This window comes from Nerophis lumbriciformis, linkage group LG22 (genome assembly GCF_033978685.3).
Source record: "Nerophis lumbriciformis linkage group LG22, RoL_Nlum_v2.1, whole genome shotgun sequence".
NCBI classification, from domain to species: Eukaryota; Metazoa; Chordata; class Actinopteri; order Syngnathiformes; family Syngnathidae; genus Nerophis; species Nerophis lumbriciformis.
The window spans coordinates 17,830,996-17,848,872 of record NC_084569.2 but is presented as its reverse complement, the minus strand read 5'-3'; the positions used below and the strand labels follow the sequence as shown (position 1 = coordinate 17,848,872).

Below are 17,877 nucleotides of genomic sequence, written 5' to 3'. Positions count from 1 at the left end.
TCCCTAAGAATCGAATTGAATCGTGTGGTGCCCAAAGATTCACAGCCCTATTAATAAAAATACTTTGTTTCTTTACATCCAGGTGCCCAGAAAGCAAGGAATATTGCGCATTGTTGACAGTGAGAACACCCTCACGACAGATGCTATTGTGCAGAGGATAACAAAAAACAGGTAATCTGCTGGCTGGCCTTACCAGTATTATTTTATTATTTTGAAAAATGGAATTCACACTTCTTTTTTTTTGCATTGAGGCTCCTTTTTCAAGCAAGGAACCAGAAGAAGGAGGCCAATGAGATTGCCGTGATCGAGGCCATGCAGCGACACCAAGTAGCAGACCAGTAATGGAGGCCAGGCAGTGTCGTGGACTCTGAAAGGCCCCTCAAGTCCTGCACACTGAAAGAAACCGAGAACACAATCGGCATGTTTTTATCCGGGATGGATCCATGCGCAGTATTTACCTATTTGCTTTGTCTTGTCCAAAGGTCAAGTATAGACAAGAAAAATTCAAATTTTTTCTAAAAACGTATATTTTTCTTGCCTGCAAAATATGACATTGTTTTTTTAAAAACAAAAAAAGTGTTGTGTTGCAAGGGCAAGAGTTAGGACTTGGACCGCATGTGATCCTCCGTATCGGACTGCACTGACATTTCACTCACATGTTGTGTTTTACCTGTCGGGGTTTATTTCTCTGAAACTTAAACTAACCACAGCACCTCTGTGGAGTGGACACTTTACACACGACTGCTGTTAATGTTGCACTTTCATAACTCACAACAGGGGTGGGTACACTATTTCCTATGGGGGTGGGGGAACATTATGGTGTTTATAATGTTCTCCGAGGGTCCTATACTAAACAGTTTAACCTCAGTATGAAATGGGACTGAATATTATATTTTTGGTAGTATAATAGACTCTCTCTCTCTGACTTAATGTATATACTGTATGAGCACATGACAAACCCCTGCCTGTACACCTATTTGGGATGTAAAGGCAAACTGGACTGCAGTATTTATTTTCTGTTAACAATAACATGGTTTCATCAACTATCACTTGTCTGAACTTTTTTTTATTTGGTGTATATATTGAATGCATATCACTATTATGATGGTAGAAGTCCTATTTTTTTGGCAAATAATCCCAAAAGTCGCTTTTTGAAATGAATTAACTATTGTAGTACTTTTAGTTACAGGTGGATATCTAAAATATTGCACTCCGGTAAGTTCAAATGCATACAGCAAAAAAAAAGAAAATGGGTTATAAAGGCTCTTTAAATAAATATAGTAAATATATACATCAAAAAAATTACTCATTAACTTACACATAGACATTAGACTTAGACAAACTTTAATGATCCACAAGGGAAATTGTTCCACACAGTAGCTCAGTTACAAAGGATGGAAAGGATAATGCAGGTATAAAGTAGACTAAAAATGTATCGTAGTAGCAATATAAAATGTAACATGTATGTAATATTTACACATTATATACACAGTATATGATATATACTGATATATATTATATATAAATACATATATAATATAATTTAAAATATATATAATTAATATAATTTGTTTCTTTTAACCACTGCTTTTAGTAGGTTTCAACACGGGAAAATACAACGTTTTTTTTTTTTCAGTTTGACAGCATATTAATATTTTGTGGTGTTTTTTTACAACACACTAATCAGCTTTACGGCAACCGAGTGGCACCAGGTGGCACCATTTAACCAAAATTAGCTCTCGTGTGCGGTTTGGATCAAAAATTAAAGGAAACCTCGGCGCTTCGGAACAGAATTAAAGCTATGCTTTGTTGCGTGAACATATTGCCAGTCCCGCTACAGGTAGTAAACTATTACATTAACCTAATACCGTTATTTTAAATTACGAATTAAAAGGCTAAAACACGATTGCATAATTTCCGGTTACACAAACCGAAGTATGTTCTTGGTTTGGTGTAACCGGAAGTGTTATCGTTTGATTGTTTTTTTTAATGAAAAAATAGTAAAATAGTTACTATGCAATTAAATAGCTACTTCCGCGTACACCAAAAGTATCGCCACGAATTATTTGTTTAAATTGATATTAATGAATATAGAGTAATGCAATCAATCCATCCATTTCCTACCGCTTGTCCCTTTCGGGGTCGCGGGGGTTGCTGGAGTCTACCGCAGCTGCAATTGGGCGTCGCTATCTCATCGCAGGGCCAATACAGATAGACAGACAACATTCACCCACTAGGGCCAATTTAGTGTTGCAATCCATTAGTTCAAAATGGACAACATTCTCACTGTAACCAATTCTGCATATTATCTGGAGCCAATAGTATTCCCGCAGCTATGGTAACCTAAACATACTTCCTCAGATGTGCATGGGAATGTGCGTCCACCAAGACATTAGGGAGGAGGCCAAGAAGGCCAAACTGCAGAGCTCCAAAATCGAGCAGGACCTTTTTGAACAGGCCAGGAGTGAGATAAATGTGTTCAAAATCCTCATACTCGGTAAGATTGAGGCATGTTGTGTATGCAGGTATGACAATATTAAAAAACAAATGTTTATTGTTTTAGGAGCTGCAGAGAGTGGAAAGAGCACTCTGATCAAGCAGATCAAGATCATCCACAGTCATGGCTTCTCCAAACAAGAGCTCATCAGCTTCAAGGTGCATGTAAATGTTGCTCTTATTTTTTTATGTAATTTAGAGTGTCACGTTTGTTTTGGTTAATAAGAACTCTCTAACACTTGGTCAAATGTGAATGCTGTGATTTGAAGACTCCTGGTGTGCACCAAACAAGCAAAACCAAGAACATTTGCTGTTGGGTTTTGCAAGTGAACTCTGGTGTGGTTTATTTCATTTGAGCTCATGGAGCGGTGTTAAAACTACACCAATTACAAATGTTATTTCTTCCTGTATGCGTGTGACATCAGTGCTATTTAAAGGGGTCATATTATGTTTTTTCTACATTTAAAACACTTCCTTGTGGTTTACATAATACCTAAAAGTGGTTGTTTGGATTGTTTTACAGACCGTTTTAAGCCGCCTGCTGACCGTCCCTTCAGGATGCGCTGTTTAGTGGGCGGTCTTAAGTGCCTCCACTTTGACTGCGTCTTCTCCCCGCCAGCCATGTTGTAGTTTTTTGCACTTTCATATGGAGTCTGCTGACAGATATAAGTTTGAACTATATGCTACTTTGTGTTAGAAATGGCAAAGGCAGAGGTGGCATGTGCATGTACGAACCAGTCTTCCCCACAACAAGAGAATCGATAGAAAGAAGGGACTATTCACTACAACATTGGACTACAATGGCGTAGTTGCGCAATACTTTTTCGGGTAAATCGCTACCATAAATGGGATATCCGCTGATGTCACAACTGGGAAAAACGTCACAAATTAAGCAAATTCCAAACAGCTCGTTTAGAAGAAGTATGGAAGAAGGTAATCTGGTTTTATAAATATCTTTTGCTATACCTACATGGTTTGATTTCAAATCTCTGAGATGTATGCAGGTCCTAAATACACAAAAACAGCTAGCAATAGGTAGGAAATGAAAATAACCTTCACAAAGTCCATACTTCTTGTAATGATTATTTTCAGTGCAGCTTTTGGTCCCATGACAACACCAGACTAAACACTAAAACATTGTGCACTGAATTATATGTAAAACAGCCTTAAAGGGTATGTTTGTGTTATACCAGGGGTCCCCAAATTTTTTGATTCGGAGGCCGCATCGGGTTAAAAAAATGTGGATATATATATTCCAAGTACGATCATGTCACGTTATTGATGGGAAAATGCATTTTTTGACATGATTTGCCTGAGCGTCTAGGAGACATCAAGAGTAACAAGTGGTACAAAACGGATTAGAAAGGACAGATTTAAAAAAATAAAAAGTAAAAAAATAGATATATTTTTTTAAACTTTAGACTTCCCGCGTGCCGGATTTTGGACGCTGGTGGGCCAGATCCGGCCTGCGGGCCGTAGTTTGGGGATCCCTGTGTTATACTGTAGCCCACTATTTTTCAGTTCCAACCATGTAAACTCTGCTCCAAGTAATGCATGGTGCACAGGAAAAGAATAATGTTACCGGTATGCTACAAAATCGGTTCATTAGTTCAACAATAATATAGCAACTACAGCATTTAAAGAATATATATTTTAGTTCTGAAAGATATATTTGCGCGACAGCACTGAGTGACAACCATGATTGCTAGTCACCTTATTCCACTCTAACGACAAATTTTGTTCAGTTGAATTTCCATCCATCCATCTATTTTTCACCGCTTGTCTGTCTCGAGGTTGCGGGGAGTTGGAGCCTGACCCAGCTGCACAATTTTGAGAAAAAAACTTAATTGCAAATTTTCTCTCAAATTGCGATTGCAATTTCATCCTTCCGTTCATTTTATTTATATCTTTTTTTACATATGAATGCATAAAACTGTGAAAATAACAAATGAAGGAAAACATGTTACTTTTAGATTGTCAATCAACATTCTTGTCTCAAGGTGCAACACAGAACAATATTCAATAATTTACTTAAAAAAACATTTGGCTTTATGCAGACAGACTCAGAACTCTTGCCTACATCATGCTCTTAAACTGAAGAAATAATCGATAACAATACAGTGTTTGTAATGTAATCATAATATATGCAGGTAATCATTTAAAATAATGTAAACTGGGGCTCAAGTTGTCGACCTCCTTGTGGTGAGCCCTCGTAACTGTTTTGTCAGGTGAACGACAACAACTGGAGACAGCAGCAGAAGCAGCAGCAAACTTTAACATCGTTGACGACATATAACTGGAGAATGCAGAATGCATCTATTACAGACTCATCGCAATCCTCCAAGAGATCCATGTAACTGACAGTTCTCGCCTAAAGATCTCTGAGTGCACCTTGGCTTCACAAATCGAGAGTGACAATCATGTTGTTGCCATAATCATAAAAAAAACACAGCTAAAAGGAAAGCAATTGCAACGTCCCCGCCAGCCTCCAGCCTGGAATGGGCAGCCACACAAGTTGAAGGTGTAACTGACATTACCATCTACATGCCCCACATCTTGGCTTCAGGCAAATTCTATCCCTGCTTTGACCCACCCTGCATTTATGCCGGTGACTTTAACTGCCGCAGCACTACTTGGTGGTATAATGAATCCAATCCAGATGGTGTCACTCTCAAGGAATGGGCAACAGCAACTGGTGTGCAACTCCTCTATGATCGAAAACGACCACACAGCTTCTACTCTGGCAGGTTGAACACGACCTCAAACCCAGACCTCGCTTTCTCAAACCTGAATGGCCCATCACCCCACCCTGGACCTCCCCCCAGATCACAACAACACACGCCGTCATTGATAACCTCAGACAACCCTATCAAACCAGTGAAGATGTGGAATTTCTGCAAGGTTAACTGGGAACAGTTCACCAATTAGGTGGACTCGGGCACCGAAAGTCTACCCGCACCAACGACTCACAACCTGGATCGTGACTACTCAGCCCTCTGCAAACTCCTCATTAGGGCAGCCATGAGTGCCATCCCACGTGGTTTTTGTCAACATTACATTCCCACATGGGACAACAATTTCCTGCAAGCTGAACCTGGTGAAGAGGCAGCCACCAAAGCAACACATGTGACAGACTACCTAGTCAATAAACGGAGAGAAAGATGGGAGGAGACGGTGTAAGGAATAGACTTCACTCCCTCCAGCAACAATGCTTGGAAGACCTTAAACTGCCTTACAGGTAGAAGCCCCAGACATTCTCAATGCCCAGTGACAGCCAAGTCGATAGCTGCATACCTCCTTGCAAATGGCTGCTTCAAGGATGCCAACAAGGATCACACCTGATATGTCAAGCAAGAAATAACCAGCCTATGGCAAGCACCAGGAGTCGATTGCCATATTGTATATCAGTACCATTCTCAGCTGAATCTCACTAACGCCATCACCCAACTAAAGAGTGGAAAGGCCCAAGGTCCTGACAACATCCCACCTGAGTTTCTTATACACTGCGGCCAGAAATGTCTGGACTGGCTCCAGGTGTTCTACTCCTGCCGTCTCTTTCGTCAGTCGATACCCAAGATCTGGCGGAAAGCTACCATCATTGCTCTGCCAAAATCAAACAAACCTCCAGCCAACCCAAATAACTACCACCAACGTTCCCTCTAAGGTGCGTGCCTGCGCAATTGCGCACTGCTCAAGCGTCCTCTGCGTACAGCAAATATATGCCGCGCACCAAATCAAATCCCATCTGAATTCTAAACAAAATAAACACATAATTTATTCTGTGTAATTTTGCAATACAACTCTGAGTGACAGTGACAACAAACCGCCCTAACTGTGTTCGTCAACACCGTTCAATTGAACACCGTTCAATTATTGTAACGTCTATCGAGATGCTTCGAGGACAGGAATTATATCAATCACTTTATTGAGCAAAACTGTTTATATTCAGCCATAACCACACCAAAAACATGAGTAAAAAACTTCTCTCTCGAAAAACTAGTCATTTTCTGCCGTACAAACCACGCCAAAACCAACTTGTCATCTGTCACCAACACGCATACCACTAAGCCACTGGTGCATTTATGGCCACACAAAAAGTCGGACAACTCAAACACCACACAAAGTTACACTATGACTCCTCAGTCATGTGTGCTTATTCTACTGTCATTTATTATTAGGGACGGCGTGGCGCAGTGGAAGAGTGGCCGTGCGCGACCCGAGGGTCCCTGGTTCAATCCCCACCTAGTACCAACCTCGTCATGTCCGTTGTGTCCTGAGCAAGACACTTCACCCTTGCTCCTGATGGGTGCTGGTTAGCGCCTTGCATGGCAGCTCCCTCCATCAGTGTGTGAATGTGTGTGTGAATGGGTAAATGTGGAAGTAGTGTCAAAGCGCTTTGAGTACCTTGAAGGTAGAAAAGCGCTATACAAGTACAACCCATTTATCATTTATTTAATTATAATTTATTTATATTAATCATGGAATGCTGTTACTAGAGAAAGTTACAGGAATGCACACTTCATCCTCTGCTTACATTTCATTGTGCAACATGAGGATGTTTAAGGGGAACTAAATGTGATCTCTGAAAGGGGTACAAATGATTTCCAAAGCAAGACCCCCACCCAGACATATTGTACAATACTAATCCATAGCTTATGAAAAACAAGATTTATTTTATTTCATTACAAGTGGGCCAAATCACTAATATTAGAAAATAATCTCATGAAAATGACTCCTGTCATTTGAGTGTAAAATAAAAGTTTTGTTTGAGACAGGTGTGCTGCTGGTATTGTCACGTGTGATGTTGCTCACATGTGCTCCACTGAATGCTCAGGGAGTTTTTGTGTTTGCTCACACACATGAACAATTAGAAGGAACATTGACTACCACCCTATTTCACTCCTCTGCGTCCCCTTCAAATTCCTCAAACAACTCCTCCTTGTTCCTTTGGAACCAGTCAAGGACCCCAATTTCCTGTCACCCAAGCAGGCTTTTGTCACGAACGCAGCACTGTACAACAAATTGTGAAGTTTTCAAATGACTTTGAAGTCTATTTTGAAAAAGGATGTATGGCGGGCATCATCTTAGTGGACCTGACTGCAGCCTACGACACAGTGTGGCACCAGTGCCTAATTTTGAAATTCCTCCGGATCATCCCTGATCGCAACCTAGTGCGATTCATCACCAACATTCTCTCAAATCGCAGTTTCATACTGAAGACAGGCGATGGACAGTCCAGCCGTCCAAGACGCCTAAGAAACTGAGTTCCCTAAGGATCAGTACTGGCCCTGCTTATTAGTGTCTTGCCATGCACAACATCTCTGCAGTATGGATATGCCGACAACCTCGCTCTTCTTCACTCTGACAGATGCTGGTCGAAAGTAGAAGACGTGCTTTCGGCAGACATGGCACTTGTAGCAGCTTATCATAAGACCTGGAGACTGAAGCTAAACATGCCAAAAGCCACTACTACAGCTTGCCACGTCAACAAGGAAGCTCAGCGCCAGCCTACAATCAACCTTAACGGGACACCTCTGCACTATAACCCTACTCCAACATACCTTTGGTAAAACTAGATAGGCAACTAACCTTCAGACCCCATGACCCACTCAATTTACAGTATGACCTGGCACATCGTTGCCACCAGGTGCAAACCTGCCTCGCAGAGAATGGTTAACTCTAAATCGGCTACAAACTGGAGTCGGCAGTTTCAACGCTGACATGTACTGCTGGGGGCTGCGCTAATCAGCAGCCTGCATATGTGGCCGCTCTGCCCACCAAGACAAAGATTGTGAATGACTGAGAAGAAGGCTCACTCTGTTTAGTTAATTCTCTTGTTAAAAGCAATCCGGTGCTGAGAGTGATACAGAGAGTGAGACCTTTTTCTCCTTGTTAAAAAAAGAAAGAAAACAAAACCCCGGACATAGCTGTTTATCGATGCAATTGATTGACTCATTGACTATTGAACCAGGCCTAGTGACCATTAAAACTTTTTGAAGGAGCAAGTGATGTTTATCATCCTGGACAAGTCACCACCTCATTGCAGGGCCAACACAGACAACTTTAATTGTGAAAAATATAGACATTGACTTTTTGTAATAAATGCTAGCCGGTGTTGGATGTTTTGTATTTTTTTTTTGTACAAAAAAATTATTTTGAGCTGGTTACATACAAGAGCTTTAATGTTTACAACTTTTCTTGCCAGCCGGCAGTCCTCGACAACCTCCTCACATCAATGAAGTTTGTCCTACGAGGAATGGGGATGCTGAGGATAAACCTGGCTAACAAAAAGAATAAGGTGTGTTGATTTCACCTCATACTACAGCAGTACCTCTACTTATAAGCTTAATTGGTTCTGTGACTCTTTACTCAAAACACTTGTCTCAAATCAACATCACCCACAGAAATGAATTAAAATCAATTGAATTGGTGCCCGGCCCTCAAGAACTGCACGTTACATGTTTAAAAAAAAAAAATATATATATATATATATATATATATAATAATAATACTTTTAGATGACAAATATTGTATGAAAAATAATTAAATAAAATGTAGCATTAAGAACTCCTGTAGTTTTGTGAAGTAATGTAATAGCAGAGGTGTGGACTCGAGTCACATGACTTGGACTCGAGTCATGAATTTGATGACTTTAGACTCGACTTGACAAAATGTAAAGAGACTTGCAACTCGACTTAGACTTTAACATCAATGACTTGTGACTTCACTTGGACTTGAGCCTTTTGACTTGACATGACTTGACATGACTTGCCACTTTCCCCAAAATCCAAAGCTCAAAAAGTTATTTGGGAGCGCTCCGTATTTTTCATTTTCTTCGTCTGTCTATCAGCGTGTTATTCCTGTCAGCTGGTGTGCTGTCAGTACAACAGCCAATCAAATTAGATTTACGTTGTTTTCATCACACAGCATTTATCCAATCAAATTGCAGGACAACAAATGAACAAGAGTTGTCCAACAACGTGCCAGTGATAAACAATTATGTTAAAGTTGGTTTCGTTCGGGTATAAAAACTACGACTTGGTCAACAAAAAACGAATTGCTGTATGCAAATCACGCAGTTCGAATATTACAGACGGAGACGCAACAACTTCCAACTTCGTTCGACATTTGAAGTTGCAATAAGAAGGGTAAGATGTAAGATAACGTTTATTGGCTAAGTAACGTGACTTTTATTTGCTGTGTAGTTAAATCAGTGAGGCTGCAAACTCACTGCTAACGTTATAACCATAGACATCTTATAAGTAGACGCAGCATAGAGCGCTACTGCCTACTGGCGCAGACGAGGCGCGTGGCCGCCATCTTGGAGTGGTGATCCGCTCCACTCAGTGCAATTAATTTGGCAGGAGCAATGAACTGTCAGCGCATTTAATTCATTTTACCTCACTGAATACCACTGATTTTCACCCCCTTTTTTGTCATACGTGTAGCTATGATAACAGACACATGTTTTGGCGTGTTTTATTATTCATAGTTTGCTTAACAGTAATATAATATTCTTATACGCTTAAGTGACCAGACGTCCGAGATCAAAACTGGGAATATAATCCCAGAGAAGGGGGAAAAAAACGGTAAACTATTTTTAAGTTGAAGAAACAATATGATTAGGTTATATATACATATGTGTGTATCCTACATAAACAATGTATGAATACATTAGATATCTATATATCTTAGGGACCTATAGACTGTATCTCTGTTGCTGCAGCAGCAGAGAGTTTATTCTGTCTTGACACTTTGTATTTATATTTTCTATTACATTCTTCCCTTAAATGATAATGTTTGCAGTGATTGTTTTATATGTATTATTTTATGTAAGTCGCTTTGGATAAAAGCGTCTGCCAAATACTTAAACATATATAAACACCTGAAAGTCTTCATATCAGCTAAAACCACCAATCTGTTTCACTGGATTCAGAATAAAACCACATTCTGTTTAACCCAACAATGTTAGTATTTGAATATTGTTACTTGAAGACTGATTCCTGGTTACAATTATACTGTTAAGAAAGTATTGTCTTATACTTTGCCTAAAATGAGAATGCATCATAATCAGTAGTGGCTGGTGAATTTTGTTTTAGGTGGGGCTGAAAGTTTGTAAACCAAACCCCTGTAGGGGGGTCATCCTCCCCCAGAATATTTCTTTGTGATTTTCACATACAAATATTGAAGATCTTTGATCCTTCTCAACTCTGTGGTAATATTATTTTCATAAAATACAACCAATAGTACGTTAATGTTAAATCTCACTTGTGAAAAGTAATCCCCCGATTCCTATTTTCAACAGTCCGCTCATTTGAGCAGGAAAACGCTGAACACCAGCCCGGCATCTTTGTTTTCTACCTTTCAACTGTCAGTTTAGGCTGCTCGCCGGCTCCTCATCAGCACTTCAAGATGGCGGCCAAATTGCTCACGTCACAGCAACCAATGCTGCGTCTACTTATAAGATGTCTATGGTTATAACGTCATTGCAAACACGGCAATCTGTTGCGTCCACTGCAGTTTGCTACCTTATTCATACTTTTTGTCAAGTGATTTTTTTTTAAGCAGGGTTTCATGAGGTACCTATACATAACGTTACGTTAGTCAATGTATCACACACAGTAACATTACGTTAGTCAATGTATCACACACAGTAACATTACGTTAGTCAATGTATCACACACAGTAACGTAACGTTAGTCAATGTATCACACACAGTAACGTAACGTTAGACGGCAGTCAGCAGCACCGCGTATTTTAGCCACCTACAAAAAGACAAACATAGTCAAATAAAGGTCAGTTAAAATGTATACTATATTAAGAATATGTGTACATATTGCATAGGGTCCTGACATCTAAAAAGTACAACTCTGTTCATTGTTATGTTCATATATTTGTTATGTTTTTCATGTGTACGCACACATAAACACACATACAGTATGAGATGAGATCAATGAGATAAGGTAAGAACAGGATAGAAACTGCTGTGGAACTAGTTACAATGCAATATGCCATGGAAATACAATGTTAACACTTTTGTGCAAATAAGTACAGTTGCACTTGTTTTTTTCAAATGTGTTTATTCTGTAAAGGAATGAGTTACATGTTTAAAATGACTGGTTAATAGTGCTATTTTGAAGTGCAATGTCAGCACTATCTTTTTCCCTGCAATTTCAAATGCACTTGTTTTAATAAATAAATACAGCGTTTTAAAAGCATACACAATCTGTGTAAATATATTAGTCTGTGGTTAAATGACTTGAAAGGACTCGAAACTCAAAATGCAGGACTTGGGACTTAACTTAAGACTTTCCAGTGTTGACTTTGGACTTGACTCGGACTTGCCCTGTCTTGACTCGGGACTTGACTCGAGACTTGAGGGTAAAGACTTGAGACTTACTTGTGACTTGCAAAGCAATGACTTGGTCCCACCTCTGTGTAATAGTGTACAGCATTTACCATTGAGTCAACTGCTTCTCTGTCAAACACACTATCAGCAGCTTTTCCATATGTTCATGTATAAATATCATCCATTTGCATATTATTTTAACATCCTTCTGCTTCAGTATGGTGCTGACTAGCAGGGATAGACTTTAATTTTGCCAAGTTGTTGACATGTCCAATCATGTTTTTGAGCATTTCTTTCTTTAATTCAATGAACATCATTCTCTTCTTCTCAGCACTGTCCTTTATACATACTTAATTTCTTCCTACAGTTGGAAATACAGAGTTATCTCCATCTCAAGCTACAAGCTAATGCTAGCGAGTAAGACCAGATGTTTTGGGCGGATCTTACGTGGTGTATTGTCACATTTGCGACCTAAAGCATAACAATTAGCCAAGATACAGCTTTTATCCCAAAACACTTAAGTTAAAGCACTCTTAAATTGAGGTACCGTTGTATAAACTTCTGCCTTTCGGTTTGCTTGCAATTCTTGTTTTGTAACACTAGGTGTCAATCTTGAGCCAAGGGATTCCTACCCACTGGGCGGTTGGCTGATATTGCTCTGTGGGCAAGGCCTAACTGGACTTGAAAATGTTTTTTTGTTGTCGTAAATAACTATCTCAAATGTATATAAAATGTGTATCAATTTGGGAAATTTACTTTTATTTTGTTTATTGACCATATCAAATCAATTGATTTGTATTCTGACTTCACTTTAGGGTCAAAACAATCACTACATGAAGAGTGCATACATGAAGAGGCAAACTATGTTAATAAGTTTCTCTGCTTGGATTGCTGAGAACAGTTCCCAAGCCAATGAAGAGACAAAAAAAACAACACACATTATGACATGAGCTACTTTAAAATATAATCGCTTTGGTAAAATATTTTCACTTATTTCACTTAATTTCATAAATGGGATACGAATACATCATACAATGACCTTTAACATCGTTACCCTATCATCTGATAAAAAAACAAAGTCAGAGCAATAACAATAGTGAGAATGTATCTCTTATTTGGTGACACTTTTTAGACACATCCTATTCCAACACTTGCTCTTCAGCTACTCAGTACCACCATAAGGACTAACATTAAAATACAATACCATAGAAGGCCTACATTTTCATCAAAAACAAAGCAGAGGTTTTACCTTACAAGTGTATTTCATAATTTTGACTACTGCAGTCTTTCTCAAACAGTGGGGTGGCACGGTGCTATGTCAGGGAGGTCGCGTAACCTCGAGGAACATGCTTTTTTTGCTGTACCAGAATATGATGCGCGTATGTCGCACTTGGCTTCACTATAACCACGGTGGGGGACAAGGAAAGACTGGTGTGTTGTTTCCTTTATTGTTGATAAGCTTACAATGTTATGCAAAGGCATTGTCGTAACAAATTTATCGACAAAATATACTATTTTTAGTCATGGTGGGGAGTGGGGGGAGCAGGGGGGGCGCAAAATATTTTCTTTTTCCTGGGGGGGGCGTAACAGAAAATATTTGAGAAGCACTGGACTACTGTAACATTACACAGTTTGAACATTAACACTGTGTTTGAATACTTCAGTGATTTTTTTTTGGAGCACCATTAGATGGAACCTGCGTAATCATTGTTATAAGGGGATTAATCACACCGTTAAAAGAGACCGTCACTTAATTTTTGGGAATTTTGCCTATCGTTCACAATCACTAAAAAAAACATGGCGACAAATGGATTTTTTTTTTTTTTTGCATTCTAAATATTAAACGTATCGGTAAAAGTCTGCTTACAGCGAAGCAAATGGTAGGTCCTCTATTCCGTCCATAAAATCCAATAACCATTCAAAAACCGCCAACAAACTCCATTTACATTTCGTGACTTGAATATTAACCAAGTATTAGTGATATTGTTATAAGCGCGAATGCAGACAAACTATTTATAGCGGCGACGTGATCACTACCATGTCTGCCTATGTTAACATCGAGTGGTCTGCGGTTTCCTCGCTTTCTTGCCCCGTGTTGGTTGATTGTAGATCATAAATCATGCATCTCACTTTGAAAGTAGATGGCTGAAAATATAATCCAACAAGTTGGCACACTTTGACAGCCAATTAGAACTTGGAACTGGCGAGAAAGACACGGAAAGAGCTTGGTCCCACCCCGTTTCTTCGCGAGGATTATGAGACATAAATGGGAATATATGAAAGGGAATATATGAACATCCTAGCAGTCTGCATCCAAATGACCGCAAACCTTGTACGGTAAGTGGTATTTTATTATGTTTGTTGGCTCTTATAAAGTCCGCATTATTAATGTGCCTGTTACTACATTACATATATACTTGTATCATGTACATAAAACCCTAATAGAGGGGTTTGGATGTGTTTTTAGGGGCTTTATCGGCAGAATTTAATGACTCCCATAGGTGCCATTGTAAGTGGACTCATGATCACATTTAATATTTAGAATGCATTATGATTGTGAACGATAAGCAAAATTCCAAAAAAATGCAGTTCCCCTTTAAGATCATTTTAATTATTCAGTGTACCGGTACTCAGACATGTGTAGCGTGCTGGCAAAGTATTTCATTCATATTTCATAAACTTCATTTACATTTATTGTACTATTGATTGACTTACTATCGGCACAGGCCGAGTCACCATAAAACTTTTTCAAGTGGTATTTGTTATTAGCGTACTGGCTGCCTCACTATAGCGCACACAAACGTGCTGTTTCCTTAAATACTATTGATTTGCCAGTAGGCAAAGGACGCGAGGCTCAACAATTCTGATTGGCGAACATACACTATATTGCCAAAAGATTTGACCACCTGCCTTTACTCACATATGAACTTGAAGTGTCATCCCATGGAATTGTCCAAAATGTTTTGGTATCCTGGAGCATTCAAAGTTCCTTTCACTGGAACTAAGGGGCCAAGCCCAACTCCTGAAAAACAACCCCACACCATAATTCCTCCACCACCAAATGTCACACTCTGCACAGTGCAGTCCGAAATTTACTGTTCTCCTGGCAACCTCCAAACCCAGACTTGTCCATCAGATTGCCAGATGGAAAAGCGTGATTCATCAGTCCAGAGAAGGCGTCTCAACTGCTCTAGAGTCCAGTGGTCCCCAACCACCGGGCCGCGGACTGGTAGATTGGTACCGGGCCGGGCAAGAAAAAAAATATATATATGTATATATTTTTTTATTTTAAATTTTTTTTTTTATTAAATCAACATCGATCCATCCATCCATCCATTTTGTACCGCTTATTCCCTTCGGGGTCGCGGGGGGCGCTGGAGCCTATCTCAGCTACAATCGGGCGGAAGGCGGGGTACACCCTGGACAAGTCGCCACCTCATCGCAGGGCCAACACAGATAGACAGACAACATTCACACTCAACATAAAAAACACAATATGTACATTATATATAAATATAGATCAATACACTCTGCAGGGATACAGTCCGTAAGCACACATGATTGTATTTCTTTATGAAAAAAAAAAAAAAAAATCCCCCGGTCCGTGGGACAAATTTTCAAGCGTTGAACGGTCCCCAGGTACAAAAAGGTTGGGGACCACTGCTTTACACCACTGCATACCACGCTTCGCATTGGACTTGGTGATGTATGGCTGAGATGCAGCTGCTCGGCCATGGAAACCCATTCCATGAAGATCTCTGCGTACTGTACGTGGGCTAATTGGAAGGTCACATGAAGCAACTGACAGTGCAAAGACTTTCTGCACAATGCGCTTCAGCATCCACTGACCCCTCAGTTTACGTGGCCTACCACTTGGTGGCTGACTTGCTGTTGTTCCTAAACTCTTCACTTTTCCTGTTTTTCCAAGTTCCATCCATCCATTTTCTACCGCTTATTCCCTTTTGGGGTCGCGGGGGGCGCTGGAGCCTATCTCAGCTACAATCGGGCGGAAGGCGGGGTACACCCTGGACAAGTTGCCACCTCATCGCAGGGCCAACACAGACAGACAGACAGACAGACAACATTCACACTCACATTCACACACTAGGGCCGATTTAGTGTTGCCAATCAACCTATCCCCAGGTGCATGTCTTTGGAGGTGGGAGGAAGCCGGAGTACCCGGAGGGAACCCACGCAGTCACGGGGAGAACATGCAAACTCCACACAGAAAGATCCCGAGCCCGGGATTGAACCCAAGACTACTCAGGACCTTCGTATTGTGAGGCAGACGCACTAACCCCTCTTCCACCGTGCTGCGTTTTTCCAAGTTGACTTTGGAATATTTAGGAGCGAGGAAATTTCACGACTAGATTTGTTGCACAGGTGGCATCCTATTACAGTTCCACGCTGGAACTGGAAATCACTTAGAGCGGCCCATTCTTTCACACATGTTTGTAGAAACAGTCTCCATGCCTAAGTGCTTGATTTTATACACCGGACCTAGTGATTAGGACACCTGATTCTGATCATTTGGATGGGTGGCCAAATACTTTTGGCAATATAGTGTATCTGTCACTTAAATGCCAGTGATGGCGGAGAAAAAACCCCATCCGCCTCTTGTAGTTATTTATCGCACTAATTAAAATCTCAATGTTGAATCGATATCGATTAATTGTGCAGCGCTAATGTAAAGCGTCCAACAGAAGAAGTGCTTATTACATTTTAACAAAAGTATAGACCTAAACATGTTACAGCAGAAAGTAACCAGATATTTATAGTAAATTAGCAAGTAGATTAATAATAGATTTGACAAAATAATACAATCTGATTTAACGCAGTATGTTACTGCATACGTCAGCAGCAAAATTAGGAGCCTTTTTCAATCCGTTTTTGAAATGATTATATTATCATTTATCTGTCAAAAAATATATAGGAATATATTATTGCAAGAGGCAGCTATATGTGTGTGTATATGTTTGTATATGTATATATTGTGAGGCGAAGTTAGTGATTCTGCCTTTTTTAAGTTGGAACTTTCCACAGTAGCTTTGAAGACGTTGCCATTCCCATCCAATAACTCTTGTAAGACTGAACTTTTGGTGCTGACCACTACCATGACGCTAAAGCAAAACATAATTCTGTGCTTTTTATTCACACGTACACACCAAACCACACTATCATCTATACGTGAAAATAAAATGATTGTGACGTCTGGAGTGGACCTCCTAATTTTTATTTATTTTTACCAGCATTCCATCAGATGTCAACAGTTCTTGCTTTTTTTGTTTTAGATTCACGCCCGCTCCATCTTGTCCTCTAGTCAGTGTATGGGAGACGACCAGGAGCTGCTTCCTTTTGTGGCTCATGCTTTCTGTGCGCTTTGGGCAGACTTGGGTGTGCGAGCGGCTGCATCCAGAGGTTACGAGTTTGAGCTAAACGACTCTGCACTCTAGTGAGTATAATAGTGAAGTTAATACGGCGTGGCACAGTTGGGTGAGTGGGAAGTGCCTACAACCTGAGGGTTCCTGGTTCAATCCCCACCTTCTACCAACCTCGTCATGTCCGTTGTGTACTTGAGCAAGACACTTCACCCTTGCTCCTGATGGGTCGTGGTTAGGGCCTTGAATGGCAGCTCCCACCATCAGTGTGTGAATGGGTGAATGTGGAAATAGTGTCAAAGCGCTTTGAGTACCTTGAAGGTCAAAAAACGCTATACAAGTATAACCCATTTAATACTGTGCTCTCTCATAGCTGTTGCGTTTTCTATATTGGCCAATAATTCTGATTCTGAACCATAGCATCATTCCCAAATACATCCTTTCAATTTGCTCTACCAGAGCTGTACAAGAAACTGTAATCAAAGCATGAGATGTGTGATGACGAGTGTGCTGTATAAAATACTTGTCAGTCAGCGACAATTGCTTTCAACATCACTGGTCATGGTGACAGGTGTAAAATTCCACTCCCCTGTATAAGAGCAAGTCCTTATTCAGTTGGTGAGATGACACTTGTATGACACAGTGCATCCGGAA

The 17,877-nt window shown here is 40.1% G+C and overlaps 2 protein-coding genes across 5 annotated transcripts in view; both read left to right on the top strand.

Moving 5' to 3' along the window:
* Positions 1-1,049, top strand: part of LOC133615071 (ethanolamine-phosphate cytidylyltransferase-like) — a 49,324-nt gene extending 48,275 nt beyond the window's left edge. For both annotated transcript variants that reach the window (XM_061973415.1, XM_061973416.1), the window contains 2 exons: positions 83-171; positions 252-1,049. In XM_061973415.1, coding sequence (XP_061829399.1) covers positions 83-171; positions 252-342 — 180 coding nt within the window. In that variant the 3' untranslated portion in view covers positions 343-1,049. The remainder of the gene's footprint in view (positions 1-82; positions 172-251) is intronic.
* Positions 1,050-1,692: 643 nt separating this feature from the next.
* gnav1 (guanine nucleotide binding protein (G protein) alpha v1) overlaps positions 1,693-17,877 on the top strand; it is a 32,702-nt gene continuing 16,517 nt past the window's right edge. For 2 of the 3 annotated variants that reach the window (XM_061974148.2, XM_061974147.2), the window contains exons 1-4: positions 1,693-1,840; positions 2,362-2,497; positions 2,564-2,655; positions 17,137-17,297. In XM_061974148.2, the coding sequence (XP_061830132.1) occupies positions 1,802-1,840; positions 2,362-2,497; positions 2,564-2,655; positions 17,137-17,297 (428 nt within the window). In that variant the 5' untranslated portion in view covers positions 1,693-1,801. Of the gene's footprint in view, positions 1,841-2,361; positions 2,498-2,563; positions 2,656-8,701; positions 8,795-17,136; positions 17,298-17,877 lie in introns of all 3 variants that reach the window. The other variant, XM_061974149.2, reaches the window with a different exon arrangement.